The sequence below is a fragment of the Danio rerio genome, chromosome 14, assembly GCF_052040795.2.
Source record: "Danio rerio strain M-AB ecotype USA chromosome 14, GRCz13ab, whole genome shotgun sequence".
In the NCBI taxonomy this organism is placed as follows: Eukaryota; Metazoa; Chordata; class Actinopteri; order Cypriniformes; family Danionidae; genus Danio; species Danio rerio.
Window position 1 is genome coordinate 10,945,001 of NC_141034.1, and position 22,811 is coordinate 10,967,811.

At 37.3% G+C, this 22,811-nt stretch overlaps 2 protein-coding genes and 2 long non-coding RNA genes across 10 annotated transcripts in view; 2 read left to right on the top strand and 2 right to left on the bottom strand.

Annotated features, from left to right (window-relative positions):
- Positions 1 to 22,811, top strand: part of LOC147840770 (uncharacterized) — an 821,899-nt gene that overhangs the window by 718,336 nt on the left and 80,752 nt on the right. The window lies entirely within an intron of this gene.
- Positions 1 to 22,811, bottom strand: part of commd5 (COMM domain containing 5) — a 432,514-nt gene that overhangs the window by 353,260 nt on the left and 56,443 nt on the right. The gene's annotated exons all lie outside the window — the stretch shown is intronic.
- On the top strand, positions 12,979 to 15,816 carry LOC147840774 (uncharacterized). The gene is made up of 2 exons (XR_015507243.1): positions 12,979 to 14,763; positions 14,854 to 15,816. It is a non-coding gene; the product is annotated as an uncharacterized LOC147840774 (long non-coding RNA).
- Positions 15,407 to 22,811, bottom strand: part of fam199x (family with sequence similarity 199, X-linked) — a 31,067-nt gene continuing 23,662 nt past the window's right edge. The window contains exons 7-9 of one of the 7 annotated variants that reach the window (XR_015506766.1): positions 18,720 to 21,429; positions 16,626 to 17,647; positions 15,407 to 16,545 (exon numbers count right to left, since the gene is read on the bottom strand). Coding sequence is in view for 1 of the 7 variants with exons in the window: in NM_001003766.2 (NP_001003766.1) it covers positions 21,256 to 21,429 (174 nt within the window). In the remaining 6 variants the exon portion in view is untranslated. 7 annotated transcript variants of the gene reach the window in all.

The following is a 22,811-nucleotide window of genomic DNA, read 5'->3' on the forward strand; positions in this document are numbered from 1 at the left end:
GTTTTTTAATCATTTATCATCCTGTGCTATTAGAGCTAAATTAGTAAACACTTATATTTACGTATAAGGCTGCATTTCATCTTTAAAATGAACGCTACTGAGTGGCATGACGCCATTCTTTTTCTCATTTACTAGCTGACTGCTTACCTCCATGTGGACGGCTTTTCCACTATTACCAGTTTGTCCAATGGCTTGTCTCGTGCGTTGGCGGACTTGAGATGCAGAGAGGAGCTTCAAGTCCATTGAAGAATGGTTTCTTTAAGCAGGTAAGGCAAAAAACAAAAAATAAATAAATAAATAAGTAAATATCAGGATGAGAATGTCGTAAAGTCTGCAAATGTGGTAAAAATCAGGGGGCTACGAGGGCTTTTCTGGATTGCTTTTGAAAGCACTGTCAGTTTAAATGAGGGAAGTTGGTGCATGGATTGATCGGTGCTTTTGAAAACACTATTGGTTGGGTTTAGGGAAGGAGGAGGCTGGGTCAGTCAATCAATTGACAGTGGCCTCTGGTGGATTTACGCAAGAAGAGAAATTTGAGATCTTAAAAAGTGTACACAGCAGCCTCTGTCGGATTTGCGAAAACAAAACCTGCAAAAAAAAACGTAGCTCCTAGGAAATTTTTTGGGTATGTGACAAGAATGAGCCTGTGTTGATGGAAGTCAATGGTTACCAAATTCCAGCATTCTTCAAATATCTGCATTTGTGTTTAGCAGAAAAAAACTCATGAAGTTTTGGGACCACTTGCAAGTAAGTAAATGGTGAGTAAGGTTAATTTTAGGATAAACTTTAGTGACAAGCAAATTGGTTGAATAGAAGTCTGTGCCTTGATATATTCATTCCAACCTAGGCTCACTCTGAAAACGTAGTTCCATGGACATTTCTGGAGACCGTGAAATACGTCCTGGGAGGACACGAGAATCCGCAAGAGGCTGCTGTGTGCACTTTTACACATCTCAAATGTCTCTTGCGAGTGGCGTTCACGCCCGCGTTGTTCTCGTATAAACCCACCAGAGGCCGCTGTCGACCGACTGAATGACTGAATGATTGAGTAGGCGACTGACCCACCCTCCTCCTTGCCTAAACCCAACTAATTTTACAGATTGACCCGCCCACCCGTTTACTTCCCTAAACCTAACTGATGGTTTACAAATACCATCCAGAAAAAGAAACACCCACGTCTGATTTTTACCACATTCTTACCCTGTTATTCACGCATTCATTTAATGTTTTGGATTCTGTTTTTGTCTTACATGATTTCTGTAACCACACTTCCCCAAGACTCGAACCCGGTCATTGTGGTCAACCGACATACATGACAAGCTAGCTGGACAAACTGGTTGTGGTTGCCCTACTTTGATATAAAACAATATAATTAATAGCAGACTGAGTTTAGCACTTTTTAGAGTTTAGGATTGGCTAAACTGTGCATATAAATATTTACATATATTGCAAAGCAAGCACTTTAAAAAAAGAAAAACAAATTTGCTTTTTTTAATGCACTTTGTCATTCATAGAGAACCTTTCAAAACAATTTTGCTCTGTTCCCATGGGTCTCGGCCTTCTGTCCAGTTATGACAGAATCATGCCCTACCTCAGGAGTCTCCAGTCCTGCATTTGGAGGGCCATTGTACAGCTCCAACTTTTATAAAAAATACACTTGAACTAGTTAATCAAGGTCACCGGTACATTGTCTATAAACATTCAGGCAGTCATCACTTTTTAAAAGTGTAACTGGCATTTAAATACTGTATCTCTTGTTCTAAGTGGATGTTGTCGGATCCTCTCTCCATTTGCACCAGTGGTCAGGTCAGGCAGGCAGGCAAGCGGTGTTGTATTCATCTCAATTACGTAATGAGTACCCTGAAGTAGAAAATGAGTTGTTTTAGCAGTTTGATAAAAGCTGTTTTTAGATTAACAAGAAAGTTTTGAGTTTTGAAGCTTCCCATAACTATGCTTTATAGTACAATGAAAATTATATTTTGTGGTTCAGTACTGAATTTATTTATTCAAGATAAAGTACATCCAGGTGGTTTCCCAGTGATGGGTTGCTGTTGGAAGGGCATCCGCTGTGTAAAACATATGCTGGATAAGTTGACGGTTCATTCCGCTGTGGCGATCCCTGATGAATTAAGGGACTAAGCCCAAAAGAAAATGAATTAATGAACATCTAGGTGGCTGTTGCAGAATACAGTCCGTTAGGTTGAGCGACGAAGGAGAAACTGCCTGGATTTATTTTCCCCAGTTTTATACATACTTGCCACAAAACATAAAAAATAAAAGACAAAACATTGTTTTGAACAGTAATAGTTTATTAATTATTTATTTAAAGACAAAGCCGACAGTAACAAAAATGGCTAAATGCAACACTCCTCCTTTTTCAAAAGGCACAAATTTGTACCTTAAGGGTCCATGTAAATACCTCAAGGGTACACATTAGCATCTATAAAGTACAAAAGTGTTCCTCTTAAAATTTTTTAGGTACTAATATGTACTTTTGAGGTACCAATATGGACCCTTTAAGTACAAATGTACTTATGTACCACCCCAGTGACAGCTCGCGTACTTTTATTTCTGAGAGTGTAAAGTACACTAACCTGCATATTTTTCAGTCACAAAGCGGCGCCAACTTCACAGACTAAAGGGCTTTATTATGCAAAAGCAACCACCTGGATGTACATTATCCCACAATTTATATGGCTCATTGCCACAAACACACACAGAAATTTATATTGTTCTAAGCTGTAATAGTTTATTAATTCCTTAATTAAAGGCAAAGCTGACAGAAATGAAAACGGCTGATTGGAACATACACTAACCTACTAATTATTCAGTCACAGGTAGTTCCTGTTATAAACAATCAACGCAATCTCACGGCAATAAAAAAATTTATTTAGTGGCTAATTCATATGAATTTGTACGATCTAATTCGTACAATTTAGTACGATTTGCTCATCACCCAATGACGGTTGGGGTTAGGGGTGGGGTTGGGTGCCACACCTCCTTTTTACTGAAGTCGAAGGAATTAGCCACTAAACTGACAAAACATAAAATACTTGCGTTTCCTCGTGAGATCAGGCTGGAACAAGACGGTGGATGAGGAAACTCCTCCTGAAAATGTGTGTAAAGCTCTATAAAGCGCTATATAAATGTAAAGAATTATTATTATTACTATTATTATTGTTTTCATCATCATCATTAAATACAATGCAAAGAGAAGATTGTTATTATAACTATGTAGCTGTGCGCTTTGTTATTATTCTTTTTTTTTTTCCACTCATTAATTTCAAATCAAATAGCATAACCTTCCCTCTCCCTTCACAATAACTTTTCTTCACTTTCTGGTCACTTGAATTCCTTTAATTTGTCACTTGATTTGTGGGGGTTTCTTTCTGCTATGAATTCATCTTCCTTTTATTTTTAACAATGTTTGTTTTTTAACAATTCATTCGGTTCCCAAAGAATGAAATCTTGCACCACCCTACTTTTTGTTGTTGTTGTTGTTGTTGTTGTCATTTTGGGACCATTTTAAGTGGATGGACATAACTAATACTTTAAAAATGGACAATCTTATCTTATCTTTATATATATATATATATATATATATATATATATATATATATATATATATATATATATATATATATATATATATATATATATATATATATATAAAGTTCAATCAGCATTACTGGAGATTTAATTTCAGTAACAGATCTAAAAATCCTGATGTAAAGCTTGCAGTGTTACAAAACATTTTAAACTTTAATTAGTAAGTGCTGTTTTACATACACTCTCAAAAATAAAGGTACAGGAGCTGTCAATGGGGCAGTACCTTTTCAAAAGATACACATTTGTACCTAAAGGGTCCATAATGGTACCTCAAAAGGTACTTTTTAGATACATTCGGGCACTAATGTGCACCTTTAAGGTACCACTGTGGACTCCTTGGGTACAAATATGTATCTTTTAAAAGGTTACTGCCCCAGTGACAGCTCCTGTACCTTTATTTCTGAGAGTGTACCATCTATAAAATATTGGCAAACATATCAATAAATCTAAATAAAAACATTGTAATGTGGCCATTTGATTGGATGACAATCGTCCACTCTCATGGACTGCAGTTTTTTTATTAAATGAAATGGTCAGGAACCACAAAAAAACAGACATGTGATGTCCATTGTAATGGGCACAGGGTGCGAATGGGTTAAAAAAAAAAAAAAATTCAGGTTAATATTATCAGCCCCCGAAGCAATATTTTTCCTTGCTGTCTACCGAACAAACCACTGTTAAGGCCTTAAATTGCACTGAAAGCTGAATACTAGTATCTTGAAAATATCTAGTCTAATATTATGTACTGCCATCATGGCAAATTTAACAGGAGGGCAAATAATTCAGACTTCAACTGTATATAGGTTTTAAGTAGCTATTGAGCACTGAATAGTTTTAAATGGACATGACAGTAATGTCAAAATGTCTAGTGCCAAATTTATCAAGGCACTCTCATTACTACTCATGAACACTGCCATTGTAGGCTAGAAAAATTGGTGATTTAAACAACTGTCCTATTCTACATTCAGAATTCTGAAATTCAAGGGTAAAGATAATTGGATGACTGGTAAACCGTACGCTAGATAGACAGGCATGTGGTTTTATAGAAGTCACAGTTGTTTATTTGTACCTCCTATGGGACAGTAGATACAGTAGCAGCAATGTTGACGTGGTAGGCTGCTGTGGCAGAGATAGCCATGGTGGCTCTTGATGGCAGTTAAAGTACCACATTAAAGGTTGATGACTCAGTGTGCATTCGTAAGAGTAGTCTGAGATAGAGTATGCCGCTGAGACTGCCTGTGGCAACAGGTGGAATGCTGCAGTGGATGGTAGGTGATGGCTGAGGCATCCCAGGGTCATCAGGAAGAATCTCTTCAGCTGGACAGTATGGACGGTGTTCTAGCTGGTAACTGACAAGAGGGATGTTCACACACAGGATAAAAGATGAGGATGTGGGGACTCATGTGGTTTAACCTTCTTTTAGTCATACCTTAAGCTTTTGATATTCAACATTGGCAAGTGAAATGGTGTAATGCCAACATAGGCTCATTCGCTATATACATTTCTAAAGATATAGAATTATGGAGCCAGAAGTATGCATGGCTGCATTTCCTCTTTAAAACGAACACTATGGAGCAGTATGATGCCTTTCCTTTTCATGCTTACCAGCTGATTGCTTGCCTCCATTTACATTTCCCAGTTTGTCCAGTAGCTTGGCGCATACTTCGGTGGACTTTAGACGCAGAGAGGAGTTGAACGCAACGACGTGGTTTGAGTTTGGCGAAGAACGGTTCCAGAAAGCATGTAAAACAAAAACATTCATTCATTCATTTTCTTGTCGGCTTAGTCCCTTTATTAATCAGGGGACGCCATAGTGGAATGAACCGCCATCTTATCCAGCAAGTTTTTATGCAGCGGATGTCCTTCCAGCCGCAACCCATCCCTGGGAAACATCCACACACACATTCAGACACACTCATACACTACGGACAATTTAGCTTACCCAATTCACCTGTACCGCATGTCTTTGGACTGTGGGGAAAACCGGAGCACCCGGAGGAAACCCACGCAAAGGCAGGGAGAACATGCAAACTCCACACAGAAACGCCAACTGAGCCGAGGTTCGATCCAGCGACCTTCTTGCTGTGAGGCGACAGCACTACCTACTGCGCCACTGCCTCGCCATTAAAACAAAAACAAATAAAATGAAATAAGCAAGTAAATAACTTGGTTATTTGGTAAGATCTGCAAATGTGATCAAAATCAGGCAACTGCGAGTGCTTTTCTTTTTCTGGATTGCTTTTGGAAACACTGTCTGTTGGGTTTAGGGAAGTGGGTGGGCAGGTAAATCTGTGCTTTTAAAAACACTAATGGTTGGGTTTAGGTAAGGTTGTTACGATACTGAAATCCAATACCAATCGGTACTGAAATTCCATTTCCCGCAAACATTTGAGCGATGTTGATCATTCTTAAACAGCGCTGATTTGCAATTGCGTTCACGTGGTCGACAGAAAGTATGGCCTTGAAGGTCATCGGTTCACCAAACTCTCCGCTGTTTACTGAGTGTAACCACAGGAACGCTGAAGCTTTTTTAAACTACAGGGACATTGAAGCGTTTCAAAGTCACGCCGATTAGCTGGTTAGTCTTTAAGCTGAAATACAAGCGATCCTCTGATGAATCGCGGCTTTAAAACGCTCCAGTGTCCCTGTATCTTTGGTTACACTGAGTAAACAGCAGTGAGTTCTGTGAACCGATGACCTTCATGGTTAATCACAGTCATTTCTCTTGAGCACGTAAACGCAATAGCAAATCAACGCTGTTTAAGAACAGGCTCCACAGCGCTCAAATGTTTACAGGAAATGAACGTTTTTAAAATTTTTGTACTGATTGGTATCGAATTCCAATATCGTCACAACCCTAGGTTTGGGAAAGGAGGAGGGTAGGACAGTCGGTCACTCGGCCATTTGGTGGATTTAACAGCAGGCACAAATGGCACTCACAAGAGAATTTTGAGATCTGAAAAACGTAAACAGCAGCCTCTGGTGGATTCTCGAAAACTAAAACTGCTAAAAAACATACCTCCTGGGTTGTACTTTGCGCTCTCCAGAAATGTATACAGGGCTACATTTTCAGAATGAGCCTGTCAAGTATATCATTTAACACTGCAGTCCTGATGATTCCTGCATATATGTTGTTACCTTTTTCCCTTTTTTTAAGTATAGACAAACATCCTAATAATATTGTGAAATATCCAATAGTCCGATTATGAAATATGTATGAAATATGTGTAAGAACATGACCTTTATTTTTTAAACAGGTTAAACTGCTTTTTTTGTTGTTTTAGTTGTTTGTTTTTCCCCGTTTCTGCAAGTATTGACAAACATTTCAATAATATTGTAAAATATCTGAAAGTCCGATTTTCAAATATGTGTGAGAATGTCACACAACCAGCGATCGCTTTCCAAAGGATCGCTGGTTCTCACACGAACTCTCATGACTACATTTCCGCATTTCCCAGGACTACATTTTCATACATGCACTGCTCCCAAACACGCACGCCTGCTCATTCATCTATCCTGATTGCAATCACCAGCTGGACCTTGTTCACAGACTGATATCACTCCATTCATAAGCCACTCTCTCATGCTTCCAGCTTGCCGAGTCTTGTTTGCTTTCTAGTAACATTACATAGCATTTCTCTGTCTTGTTACTCCGTGTCTCGATCCTAGCCTTGTACCTTTGTTATCCTGTTTTTGTTATCCTGTTTAGCCGCCTGCCTTTCGACCTTTTGCCTGTTTATATTGGCTACGATTCTGGACTGTCTATACATACCCGTTTGCACCTGATTTGACCACTGCTTGCCTGACATTGAATAAACTGCATATTGGATCTTACCTCCTGTTGTCCTCTGTCACTCCACCCAGTCGTAACAGAGAACATGACCTTCTCCATATAAACAGCTTGATAATAGTCATATTGTTTGATCTATGATGGATGATAGGTGTCTCCATGTTAGTGGAGTGATCGGAGTTGCTGTATTTAAAACTTCTCCTCTATTACATTAAATTGGCTGTTTAACTAGGAGAAGAATAATCATGCTAGTAACCTAAACATTGTGTATGTGATATGAAGAAAACACATCTGATTATGTGTAAAGTGATTATTATAGCCACTGACATCAGCATGTATTTTACAAACCATAAACCTAATTTACAAACTATGTATGTGTATATTTGAAAACAAATATTTTAATTTATGACAAGGCTGTAATCACACCAGTGTGATTGTATGGATCAAAGGTTTAAAAGTGGCTTACATTTTTTTTTTAGTCAATCCTCTGCATACCACTAGTAGGAAGCTTGTGTACCACTACACTGTATCAGTTAGTCATGACAGTGTATGTTTTTAGTTCATTGTAACATATTAATCCAAGTTTATCATGTTATAACTTTTTTTAAGTTACATGACCTGTTTTAAGTCAGTTTAATATAATATAAGTTCAAAGGTCTCATAAAGTTTTTTTGATTCAGCTTTAAAATGTAAGGCAACATGAATGTATGGAATGAGCTATAACTGAACATACTAGCAAATGATTGTCATGTTACTTTAAAATTGTTCTTGTTTTTTTCATTGTCACTCAATTTTGACAATTTTATTTTACCAGTCTCATCTGCAAAATAGTTTTGGCCATGGGAAAGACATTTTAACAGCTTGATTATTAGATGCAGTTTGGGACAAAGCTTCATGTGCCTGTCATCTCCTAATTAAAACCCAAAATGGGTAATTGTTAAGTCTGCTTTTTAAAACAAAGAAGCACGAAGATGCACATCTTAAACTAGCAGGGGCACTCAAACTGACATGCTGTGTGAACATGTCAAAAGTTCAAATCTGAAGGCTTTGACATATTAAATATTATGCACATAACTTTATTTTGCATTTACAGTTTACGTAAAGCATAAAAAATGTAGATCCTTCTGTAAAAATTATGTCTTTCCTAATGAAACAAAAGTGTCTATTGTTTAAAAAAACTATTTTATTAAAAGCATTTATTACTAATCACTATTGTCCTAATTACTAATCACTAATAATCATTCATATCACTAATAATCTCAAATAAATAATCGAGGGTCATTTTTTAAATGATTAGTTTAGGTTGATCATTCATGGTTCATCATTAGAACACATACAGTATATAATTTTCTGCTAACAAATGGTTGGCATAGTTTTAACAAAACCAGATTTTTTAGATCACAAGCGGGTGCGATGACTTGATTTCTTATTTATTTCATGACATTTCTCATTTTTCATAAATGAAAACAACAGTCAGCTGGTTACAATGTCAGCATTGTTATTTGCTGTCCATAACTATATATCTAACATCAAACTGGATAAAATGACTGTATATAATGGCAGTCTTTTGGGTAAATGCTATTGAATAAGAAAAATACTACGCCCATGATGACTGTATCGCACATTCAAACAATATCATCTAAAAATAAGTGTATCTAATTAGGCAAATTTTAACTGAATGCTTTTAAAATAGCACCAACAAATGAACTAAATAAATAAATGATTAGGTGAATGTCATTTTGCCATTTCAATAAACTATTTACTCGATGAATATAACTGCATTTTATTTGCACACAAAGTTGTGTTCAGTGGTTAGGCTTTAAAACATGTAAGGTAATATTTAATGCTCATTTATATATATATATATATATATATATATATATATATATATATATATATATATATATATATATATATATATATATATATATAAAGTTTTTTTTTTTTTAATTAAACAACATTTTCCCAGTATTGTATTGTAGCTGGAAGGGCATCTGCTGCGTAAAACATACGTTGGATAAGTTGGTGGTTCATTCCGCTGTGGCAAACCCTGATAAATAAAGTGACTAAGCCAAAGGAAATTGATTGAATGAATAATTAACAAAGTGCACAAAATACCCCAGAACTTGCTTATTTATTTAATTGTTATTTTTTAATTTGTTTATCCAATTAATTAATTCCCTCACTCTTAAATATAGCAATCTACTACAATTCCAATTCGGAAAAAGTTCCAGGATATTATGCAGTAATATCAAGAATCTGTGATTTGGTAATTCTCTTTAACTGTTATTGACAAAAGTACAATGAAAAGACATCCAGTGTTTTCACTTTTGTAAATATCAGCCAATTTTAATTTTAACAAATGCAATACTGTCCAAAAAAGCTGAACTGGAAATGAGGAACTATAATGGGTTTCATGTTTCATGTAAAAGGAGCATCTCGGTCTTGTGCTGCATCCATCAAAATGAAAACTGGCATATAATTATAAAACACATTTGAGTTTCTCAAAGTTTAAAATGACAGATTCTCGGTGTACTGCATTTTACAAAATATTTTTGGAATCTCAATGTTAAAAAAAAATAAATCTGTGATCTCCAAAGACTTATTGTTATTTTTTTTCCTTGACTGCTTTGTGTCCTATTTTATGTACACAATTAAATAAATATTACTTATTTATATTGGCATACAATGTTTGCAAATTTCAATCATTCATTAAATCAGTCGTTTATTGGTGCTGTCTTATGAGTATGAATGTTATTATTATTACATATATTATATGTATTGGGGCTAGTATTAACAACGAGTACTAGCCTATTATTAATATTAATTTATTATTATTGTTTTGTTGCAATGACCGAAGTAAATGATTCTCTGCTGCCCTCATGTGGTTGGATATAAACTTACAGCCATTAAATGAACGGGAAAAAAATAAGATAAATGTCAGAAATCATTTTGCCTATTAAAGCGAGCCAAAAAAAAAGAAAAGAGTGTGGCTCCAGTGTAGCTCACTAAAAAAAAAAAAAAAGTGTTATTCAAAGACGATTCCTTGGATTTACTCAATTTGTTTTACGTTAAGTGGTTGTAAACAATTTATTTGGGCTGAATTTAAACAAACAAATTAAGTTGAACATTATTACACTTAATTGGTTTGTTTCAATTCAACACAAATAAATTGTTTACAACCACTTAACTTAAAAAAAATTGAGTAAATCCAAACAACAGTTGCAACAGTTCTGCATGCAACACTTTTTTCAGTGTCGACTCGCAGTTGTTTTGCTCTTTCCAATCGAAATACATATCTGTAGTATTTTAATATGCATTTGTACATTAGAAAAACCTGGTAAAGATAAATGGATTTGTGCGAGTATCATTTTGGCAAGGTGGTTTCTAGTTCCCAGCATGCTTTACTTCAAATTCTAAAAGTAAGTTTTGACATTAAGTGTTCAATTATGTCTTCTTTAGACCTGCTATTCACACCGCTGGGTCATCTAGGTATGACTAATTGTAAACACAAAAAGTGTTGAGTAACTTTAGAATTAATTATTTATATAGGCGACGCAGTGGAGCAGGAGGTAGTGCTGTCGCTTTACAGCAAGAAGGTTGCTGGTTCGAGCCTCGGCTGGGTAAGTTGCCGTTTCTGTGTGGAGTTTGCATGTTCTCCCTAGGTTCGCGTGGGTTTCCTCCGGGTGCTCCGGTTTCCCCCACAGTCCAAAGACATGCGGTACAGGGGAATTGGATAGGCTAAATTGTCCGTAGTGTATGAGTGTGTGTGTGTGGATGTTTTCCAGAGATGGGTTGCGGCTGGAAGGGCATTCGCTGTGTAAAAACTTGCTGGATAAGTTGGTGGTTCATTCCGCTGTGGTGAACTCAGATTAATAAAGGGACTAAGCCGAAAAGAAAATTTATGAATATATATATATATACCCACACACACTTTATATTTACTTATACAACAGTTCTGTCTTGTTCTTGAATCTGATTGGCTGATAACCGTGCAGTATTTTGCAAATAACAATTAAATTCAATTCATGTTTATTTCTATAGCGCTTTTTACAATGTAGATTCTGTCAAATAAGTTTAACATAGTTCTAGTAAAGTCCAGTTTTCAGAGTTGAAGTTCAGTTTAGTTTAAATTTCACTGCTGAAAGTTCAAACACTGAAGAGCAAATCCATCGATGCACAGCTCCACGATCTGAGCAAGCCAGTGGTGACAGTGGCGAGGAAAAACACTACACCAATTGACGAAAGGGAAACAAACCTCGAAAGCAACCAGGCTCTGTTGGGCACGCCTAACAGCACTCGTTCCTTGTGAATTACTCCACCTACATACAGCAACAAGCAGAGGACACTCTACAGACTACAGTTTGACAATATTGCTGCTGTTGAACAACATCATAGATATATACATTAGATGTCGCCTACCCTGTTGTTTTCTATTAGAAGGAATGCATCAATAAAGCCGCCATTTTAGTACAGGATAGCTCCTTAGAAATGAATGCAGGACCAAGCTGCAGTGGAGGACTGTGGCCATCCAGGGCCAGATAATTACATATATATATATATATATATATATATATATATATATATATATATGATCGGTTTCCCGTATGTATGTATGTATATGTATATATATATATATGTATGTATATGTATATATGTATGTATATATATATATATATATATATATATATATATATATATATATATATATATATATATATATATATATATATATATATATATATATATATATATATGATCGGTTTCCCAGAGGTCAGGTATGCAATTTTTTTTTTTAATTACAAAACTTATAATTTTACATCACTTTTCTACATTAATGGAAAAGTGATTGCACAGGCATTCCTGACAAAAAGCTTGTGTTTGTGTGTATGGAAATGTACTATCCACCCTCCCTGTTAAATTTGATCTAATCATGTCCTGAAACACACCTCCTCTCCTGCTTTCACTTCTCATAATGATGGAGGGAGTGATTCGTTTGTAAATGAATCACCGTTATGAACGACTCCTTCACTTAGCCGACAATAATACAAGTTTCTGGCACCACAGCATCTCGTTGTCATATTTCTTTTGCATTGTTTGCTGATTTTATTTAACAAAACTAACATAAGGCGAGTGTTTTAGTGTGAATTGGTGATACTTTGTCCTCTGATGATTGCTGTAAGTGACTGTATTATCATCAAAAACTTTACCTGTTTAGCACAAAAGTTCACAACATACAAAAGCGTAAAAAAATAAATCTTACCTATGAAATGTTCTGCTTTTGTGCTTTGTTTCTTTGTTTGCTCATTACTACACCTGTAGACAGCGCTAAAGTCCAGCATCTTCACATAGTAACACTGTCTTGACTAGTGCGGTTGAATGACACTTGTCATGGGAGCACTGTACAAATATGGCAGCGCTATTGACGCATGCTCAAGGTCCCTATGCGATATCTAGTGTATGGAACAACATAATGTAATTTTAAGGCTTTTAGTCGAGAGTGTAGTTGTTTAAAATGCAACTATGTAGTTTATTTATAAGGATAGAGCCTATTTTACAACATTTTTTAATTTCGGAGCATAGAATTCAGTGCATCGGCCACCATCAGCCTTTCTGAGCAGACAAAAGAAAGTGACAGTTGACAATCCGACACAAGATGGTGACAGAGACCGTATAATAAGTGCTTAATGGAGAAAAACAGCATTTTCTCAGCGTAAATTTCAAACTACAGCTGAACAATTCATTATAAATCAGGTAAGTCACATTGCGAGTCCATCTCTCTCTTTTGTATATTGTAGTGCTGTATTTAAACCACAGAAACTGGTAGTGTTTGCTTTGCTCTGGCTTTTACGGGGAAAGTATTTCCTCGTACAAAAAAGTTTTTGAGAATCTCCATGTTTGATTTTCTTTTTTATACACACAATTATGTCATTGAACTGTTGCATCAACACAATATCACACTCGTAACTGTGCGATATGGCTGTATATCGGCACTGGAGGGGAGCCTAAGGCACTCAGCCTGAGGCCTCGAGCCAACGCACGCCTCCCAGTAGTGTTGATATACAGCTATATATATTGTGTTTGTGAAGTATTTTAGGCTAAATCATTTAAATATATTTTACTGAAAGTAGGTTGTATTCCTCTTTTTTTAAAAGACAAACAAAGGGAACTGGATAAGGCTCTTGTAGACATGGTGGTGAAGGTTCTGTATCTCTATGGGTTTATGGGTTTCAGGGCCTCTGTGAATGGTCACTGAAAGATACAACAGCACCAAAGAGAAGACTTCGAGGGACCCCAGAAGGCACATTATTTTAGCATAACAGCAGATATGTGATCTTCTATTATACCTTGGTGTAACTTGTTAATATATTACACCAGAAGCAAAGATGGTAAGTGTTGTACACACACTGCACAGCATCTCATGGAGGCTAAAACTGAACTGTTCATGTGGGGTATTACCTCCAAAGTTCAGTGTATGGTAACTGATAATGCATCCACCATGTTAGGTGCCTGACTACCTAACCTATTTGACACATGTTTTGCACACAATCTTAATTTGATTGTAAAAAAGGCCCTAGATCAGTGGTCTTAAACTCAATTCCTGGGCCACAACTCTGCACAGTTTAGCCCCAACCACATCCAACTCACCTGCTTAATAGTCTCTAGTAGTCTTGATCACTTTTATTAGTTGGATCAGCTGTGTTTGATTAGGTTTGGAGCAAAATTGTGCAGTTGCAGCTTTCCAGTAATCGAGTTTGAGACCTATGCCCTAGATCAGGGGTGTCCAAACTCGATCCTGGAGCACCGGTGTCCTGCAGAGTTTAGCTCCAGTTTGCTTCAACACACCTGCTAGGTAGTTTCTAGTATGTCTAGAAAGAGCTTGATAAGCTGGTTCAGATGTGTTTGATTAGGTTTGGAGCGAAACTCTTCAGGACACCAGCCCTCCAGTACCAAGACACCCCTGCCCTAGATCAAACCCCACTAGTCAGTGAAATTCTCCAGCAAGCCAAAAAGATTGTGGGGCCGTTTAGATCAAGCTGCAAAGCAAAGACCAAACTTGCAGAAATGCAGGTCTTGATAGGTAGACCATCTCCAGAGGTGGAAACCAGATGGAACAGCACCTTTGACATGTTGCAACGCTTGCATTAAAAATTTTGTAGTTTAAATTCTGATACTGCTCTATTGTCGAGTTCAGAGTACGACACAGTTCAAGAAACCATAACATTACTCCAACTTTAACCTTGCAACAACAGAGCCATCAGAGGAACAGAGAGTCCCTAAGCTAATACCACTGTACTGGATGTTGCAGCTCAAGCTAACTGAGAAAACAGGCCTTCCACAGCAGGAATGAGTTGTCTAATTAGGTAAGCCACAACAGCCATACTGTCACTCGCCATAAGTGTCATATCTTTGTCAGTAATATAATTAATATGCTTTGTTCCTGCTTTGCACAGACTCACACTTGCAAGAAGGTCTGCAGTCAAGATGTGGTCGGTCTTTCAAAGCGTTGGCGTTGTACTGCTTGACCCAAAGTTTAAAATCGTAGCATTTGAAAATACTGGAAAAGGCCAGGAGGCTGAAAAGACTCTCACGATGGAATGCGCTTCACTTATGCGTAACCAAACAAGTCATGGTGAGCCCTTTTAATGTGATGCAACTTCATATAGTTATGACATGAGTTTAGGCGTTGTAAGTAATTGCCATCAGCTGAAAGGCAGGACAGTTTATGGGAACTTTTTGATACTTGTCCTCATTTGTAAGTTTGTCCTCATTTGTAAGTCGCTTTGGATTAAAGCGTCTGCTAAATGACTAAATGTAAATGTAAATGATAATCGGGTCTGTGTATCCCAGTGCTTAATTTGTGTATTGCGAGGTCCCAGAACAGATCGGATTAATGGATCCGGCATGTTACCCTACGATGGAGAGGTGTCATTAAGGGAGGTTTTATTTTGTCGTAAAATACCGAACTCGATGAAATCGAACAACGATCAAGCTTCAACCACATCATATGTTTGTCACTACATTTTATTCAATGAAATAAGGAATATTCAGACATTTCAGCAAAGCATTTAAGTCATACTTAAATGTCAAGTCAGAGTTCACTTTATACATTTATATGTCTGGATCAATCTATGTAGTAGTCTTACAAATAGTGTTCCTAACAATGAAATGGTCTCCTTGACAAAATGTTATTTACTGCTACTAAACATTTTTGCAAAATAAAAAAATGTCTGAATATCTGCACATTTAGAGATCAAAGAAAAAAAGCTTTTAGGATAACTTAAATTGTGATTTTTTTTTCTGCGCATTGCAATAAAAGGAAGCTTCAATAGATAAAGCTTAAATAACATGTCAGGTTTAAGAAAAAGTTTTGCAAGCAAATTCTTACATTAATTGCAAAATGTAACAACCAAAAAGTGTGTATTTTTAAACTAAAAAAAGCATCACCGTCACCTCCGATCTAAAACACCGATTATATAAACCATCACAATAAAAATGAGGAAAATATTACTTTTCTCCAGCTTCATTTAAAGAGAAGATACTCTAATATTTTCAGGAAATATCTTTAAATAACTATTAGTGTTTTAAATCAAATGTAATTGTCAAATGGTTCTGAAACATAACTTTACGACGTTTTTAAAATGAATTTAGAGTAGATATAAAATATATGATATGACGTCAGTGTTCCCTCTATGCCTGAGTTCAACATGTATGCACATTTACAAGCAATAATTTCACAATAAATTATATACATCTCATGAACAAATGATGAGAAAGGATGATGAAATACATTTGCAAATACATTTCTTATGGTAAAACACAAATATATAACAAATGTACAAAAAAAGGTGTAATAATGTTTAATCTCCTGGGCAAAAAATTTTGTTTTGTTTTTGTTATTCTTAATATATTTTTTTATGTACATGCTCTCCACATTTACTCGTCTTTACAGTATATACCTCTAGCTAAAATAAGATCATTAAAGGGGACCTATTATGCAAAAATCACTTTTTGAACACAGTTGATAAACTCAATCTGTCAACATGTATGAAGGATAAAACCTGCCATGAGAAACACTGCGCTAATTTTAGTTTGGGTTGAACACGAGCAGAGGTGAGTGGCTGTAGTAGTGAAAAGTGAAAGTACTCGCCCCCATTTTGTCAGTAGTGATTCCAGGTCCAGTGCTGACGTCATGGGGGCGGGAACTTTCACTTTTCACTGCTACACCCCCTCACTTCCGCTCGTGTTCAAACCAAACTAAAACGGCACGGTATTTCTTATGGCAGGTTTTATCCTTCATCCATGTTGAGAGATCGAGTTGATCGACTTGATAAGGGAATATGTCTTGACATAACCCACACACAGACGTAACTTAGTAAAGTGTGTAATCATGTATGATTTTAATCGTTGCATTAGTCTGAATGTAAATGCTCTCATCAGGCAGAGCTAGAGCAGCGCGAGAAAGTGGACCACAGCGGCATCAAATGAAAGGCATTAACAAAAGAAAAATAGTCAACTGAAGACACTTAAATGCCTGCCTTTGTTGTATTTGCAGCAGCTCTGTGATGCTCGTCCACAACTTGACGCATTAGTTTAATTTAGGTTGTCCAATGTCTGTGTTCAGTCCATTACAACCACAGACAAGCAGTCAGGTAGCGTAATACAGCAAGTGGAGCTAAGCGCATCAAATGATTGATAATTAAAAGGAGAAAAAAAGAAAAATAAATATTTATACTTTTAAGCATTTAAGCATATACTTTTAAGCATAATATCTATGCTTGTATTTGCAGAAACTCCACGTTCACAACTTCAAGCATTGGGTTAAATTAGGCTTTACAGTTTCTTTTTCAGTCTCTTTACTTTCATTGTATCGGGTCTGCTAGGCTAACAGAACCAACCCTGTGACGTCAGACACAGCGACATTTCAAGATGGCAGCACTCTAGGTCTAAAATCTATGGTAAAACACGCGGTTTTCTTCTAAATGGTTGCATTAATCGAGTTTGTTTAATATCTTTTCATTAAAGTGGAATCCAATGTGCAAAATAAGGTAAACTTGACTGAGTGCTTCATTTCCCCTTTAAAGATCCAAACCTCTCACTGCACGACAGCTGCACCTTCAGCAAACCTCCTAATTCCTGCAGATTGTTTATAAGCGTTAAAAGTTGCTGATCTGTTCGGCAAAATATTTGACTGCGTCACTGCATCCCAAATGACTAAACAATAAAACTAAAGAAATTTCCACTGTGCTGAGCGAAACCGCTAACTGAACAGCGCATCATCGATGACGCAAGCATGCCCAGGCCCGAATGTAATGCGAGTGTGGGCTGTCAGGGGAGACGGGAGGTGGGACAAGCATGCTTGTGCCTGCTTCAAGGCAACTGTACATAGTGTGAGTACGCCCTTATTGCACCATCAGTCAAAAGTTTGGGGTCAGTAGGATTTTCAAAGGTTTTAAAATAAGCTTCTCCTGCTCATCAAAGCTGCATTTATTTAATCAAAAATACAGTACAAATAGTAAAATTGTGAAATGTTATTGCACTATAAAATTACTGTTCAAAAGAAGTTTATAATTTAATTGAATCATTTATTCCTCTGATTTTAAAGATGAATTTTCAGCTTCGTTACTCCAGTCTTCAGAGTCACATGATCCTTCAGAAATCACTATAATATTATTATCATTATACAGGGTGATGTAAAAAGAATACCACAACTTTGACAATCTGTATTTAATTGGAAAAAAAAACATGACAACAGCGTTTCTTGCAACCAAATGAGCAATTAAATGAAACTTCAGAGCGTCCTTAAATCAACAACAGAAAGAGCTTAGCTCTCCTTTTCTTTTTTGCAGAGTTCTCAATTTTCAAAGTTGTGTTATTCTTTTTGAATCACCCTGTTTTATTGTTATTAATGGTAATAGTAATAAAAGCAATAATGACTGGAGTAATAATTTCATTTGAAACAACAAACAATAAGCAGTTATTTAAAATTTTGATACATATTTAACATTAACACTTTTATAAATGCCGCAATGATGAAAAGAATTACTTTCTTTAAAAAAAAAGAAAAAGAATAAAAAACTGACTCCAACCCCCTGGTTGTAAGAGCAACAAATAATACATTGACTTCTAGTTGATAATTTAGAAAAGTGTCAGAAGCTAGATGTTTCCGATAAATCATCTGTTGAACTGCATCCCAATCATCACAAATTCTGCAGAAGACCTATAGAAACCCGCATGGACCCAAGATTTTCACAGAAATCAGTCAAGTTTGGAGAAGTAAAAATCGTGATTTAGGGTTACATTTAGTATGGGGGTGTGCGAGAGATCTGCAGAGTGGATGTCAACATCAGCAGCCTGATGTATCAATACATTTGTGCTGCCCATTACATTACAAACCACAGGAAAGGGCAAATTCTTCAGCAGGAAGCTGCACCTCCTCAACAAAAACAAGGTGCTGCAGGAGTGGCCAGCCCAATCACCAGACATGAACATTATTGAGCATGTCTGGGGTAAGATGAAGGAGGAGGCATTGAAGATAAATCCAAAGAATCTTGATAAAGTCTGGGAGTCCTGCGAGAAAGCTTTCTTTGCCAATCCAGAGACTTTAACTACAAGTTATTTGAGTCATTGCAGAGATGTATGAATGCAGTCCTCCAAGCTCATGGTACTCATACACAATATTGATTCTTTTTTCACTGCACCAAGACTTTATAATCTACACATTATGTACATTATTTCTGTTAAGGGACAAGACTTTTGTCTTAACATATTTGATCAGATTTGTCGGATCATATATTATTTTGGTATGATGCGTAATCTAAAGGCCTTTGCCTTTCATATAAGCCCCTTCTGATACCAAATGATCAACTAGAAGTCAAGGTATTATTTGTTGTTCTTAAAACTTGGATAAGCGACAAGACTTTTGTCAGGTAGGGTGTTTCACCAACAACGTGAACTTTACTAAAGACAAAAGGTTTTGGCCATTAACTTCTGTTTGCACGATTACGCAAAAACCTATGGAGATTTCTCAGCATGACAGACTCACGGATGGCAGATTAACCTGCTGCTGCTTCTTCAATGTGCTAGCAAATTTAAGATGAAAGAAATGTGGATGATGTGACGAGATGATTGACAAGCCACATAGATAACAACATTACCATACGTTAATGAAGAAGTAGTATGTTTTAGCCTGCACACTCTTCTGTTACACACTCAAAATGAAGTACTTTTTCTTTTAGGATGTCCTATAAAAACAGCAATTGGGATTCAGTATAAGTTTAGAACAAATGTATGCAAATTAAGATAGTAAAATAATAATAACTAGATTTGGGAAACTTATCTGGCACTAGTATTACTGTAACCGCTAGCATTTTGGTCCCCTTTTTAAAACACAAAGTTTTACATCTCTGAAGGCGGGTGCACCAGCTGTGGATTAAGTTACAGCTTTGTTTGATGTAAAAAGACTTATTTTTGAATTGCATGAATAAAGTTGTATAGACAGTAACTCTATTCACAAAAGTGGAACAAAAGTTTAAATGAATTGCCTCAAATCTGTTTGACCTGAAAGACTTCATTCCTTTAACCATGTTTGATGCCAACTGTCGACATTTATACTATTGCGGAAGAACATTATGTGAGTTAATTAGCTTTGTATGAAGCACTTCAACATAAACCAGTCTTTAAGAGCGCACCTCTGTGTGCATCAGTCAAATAAAACTTTAAATCTTAACCATTAATGCCATTTCTTATGTTTTTTTTTACTTATTTGTCAGCATTTAAACAGAGCTTTTTCATTTTAAATCCAGTTTTTGTATGTTGTTTACAGTACATAGGCCTATAATAACTACTGTGTAAATAAATCCTGATTAAGTACTGTCAAATTTTAATGGAAACATTTTTAGCAATAGATACCAGATAAGTTGGAATCAACTTTTGAGGGATACTATTGTATGGTAAATGTCACATTATGACTATGCATTACTTTTAGGGCTTACTCACACTATGCTATCCGAACCGTGCCCAGGCCCGTTTCCCGGATCGTTTGAGAAGTGTGAGTGTGTTGAATCGGGCTCAGGCAAGGTTCACCTGGTCGGCCCTGGCCTGGTTGGAAGAGGTGGGCCTGAGCACGGTTCACATGGGCTTTGGCGCGGTGCGCTTGTGTGTGAGTGCAAAACATGCCAAAGACCAAAACTGAAAACAAGACGTGACTTTTAAGGGACTGTTTGATATGGATTTATTAATCTTTCTTACTGTTTAATGTACTGTAATGTCATAGATTATTAAAGACGCAAACCCCTCACTGCACGACAGCTGCGCGCGACAGAGAACTTTACGAGCGCCAAAAGTGGCGGATCTGTTCGGCAAAAAATTTGACTGTGTGTCACCGCATCCCAAACGATATAACTACAGAAATCTCCACTGTGCTGAGCGAGAGCGCTTACTGAACAGCGCAGCATCGATGACGTAATCGTGCCCAGGACCGAATGTAATGTGAGTGCGGGCCGTTGGGGGAGACGAAAGGGGGGACAATCATGCTTTGGCCCTGTTCAAGGCAACTGTACATAGTGTGAGTACAGCCTTAAGAACAAATTGGCCAAACAATTTGTTTTTTACAAACTAGCTTGCAGTTACAAAGCCTCTAGTGTGGATATCCAAATTAAATCCACAGCAGTTACAAACAGCTGGTGCAACCCTAAACAATGTTTTCCTCATAACTGATTTTATGTGTATTTAATGTTTGGGTGTTTTCAGGCATGATGTTGCTTCAGACAAGCGAAACACGGAGTTTAGAACAGACAGAGTAAATAATGCTGCATGGAAGAGGCTTAAAAGGAACACTGAATAATTCACTCTCGTCACATCAACACATCAACATCATCACAATGGTCTTCCTCCTCTGTGACTTTGAGTGAAAGCACCTCCTCGTTCATGAAGAGGCCGCTCAATCTCTCCTTGCGAGCCTGTCTCTGCTCCTTCAGCTGTCGCTTGCGTAAAGCCTTCTGCTGCATTTTCCTTTGCTTGGAGCGTTTCTGTAAAAAAATAGGATGATCATATGATTAAGTTCTTATATTTTAGAGAATAGAAATCAATTAATGTCAGGATGCACAGTTCGAATGGGCATCAATAGTCAATCTTTGGCTATTACTAATTTTTAAGAGAAAATGGAATTCCCCTGCCCCGCCCACAAACACTGTAGAAAGAAAAAGACACTGTAGCAAATCCAGGTTGAATCATGTCGCGAAGACGCTGTGCTCTGAAGTGTGAGGTAGAGGTCTGCATTCCCGCAGCTGTCCCGCGGGACCCGACCAGATTTCTGCGCGCGGGAATAAATTTCCGAATAAAGCGCGGGAGCAATCGGTAACGGGTTTAATTTGGGACAGGAGCGGGCTGTCTAGCAATATCGCGCCCGACTCCCGAGCGGCACGCATATGTATGTGTGTAAATGAAATGGTGCGATGCTGTGTTTAGCTTGTTTGTTGCTGTGTGTATGTGTGTGTGCGCACTCGCGAATGAGAGATGTGTGTGTGTGTATGTGTTAGTGCGCGCGTGAGAGAGAGCTTTGCCTGTGTGTGTGCTTGGTGCTTATGTGTGTGTGTGTGTGTGTGTTAGTGCGCGTGAATGAGAGAGAGAGAGAGCTTTGTCTGTGTGTGTGTGCTTGGTGCTATGCGTGTGTGTGTGCATTTATACAGACAGCTTGTTATAGGCTGTCTGGATTCTGTATAGCTGGGTGGTTTTCGGTTTTGTTCTCCCCCCGCTCTTTCCAGCGGGATCTAGCGGGATCGGGCGCGGCGAGTAGAAAACGGGGCGGGTCGGGCAGCAGGACAACAAATGCTTAATATAAGTGGGGACGGGCGGGTGCGGGCGGGAGCGGGATTCAAAATTTAGTCCCGCGCAGATCTTATTATCAGTCATTTTCTCTTCCCAAAGATGAGGTTGTGAAGAATCAGTGGTTGAAGTTTATTTTTGCAAAAACACCTCAGCATCATAGCCCCAGCCTTGTGCTGTGTTCCTGCCATTTTTCTGATGAGTGCTTCAGCAATCTACACACTTTCAACAGGGCATTCGTCGGCCGTTTTTTTTAAAGGAAGAACCAGAAAAGACTATTAATGTATGGGCCAGAGCTTGACAGGAACATTACAGTACACAGTTCATGGATCAGTTTCTTCCTCCAGTTCACAAGTGTAACTAAGTGCGATTAAAATGGTTGCCTCTTTGTTTTCTCTAGCTTTCAAATTGTGTATTTAATCGCATTTTGCTACTTGAGACTACTTGTACTGTATCAGGTCAACTTTTTATTTTCATATTGAGTCTAAAGCCATGTTGAAAACATGATGCGTGCCACTTTGTTTACGGATTTAAATGCATTTGTGAGCTCACGATCCACTTAGTATCACACTAAGAAAGGGTTTGG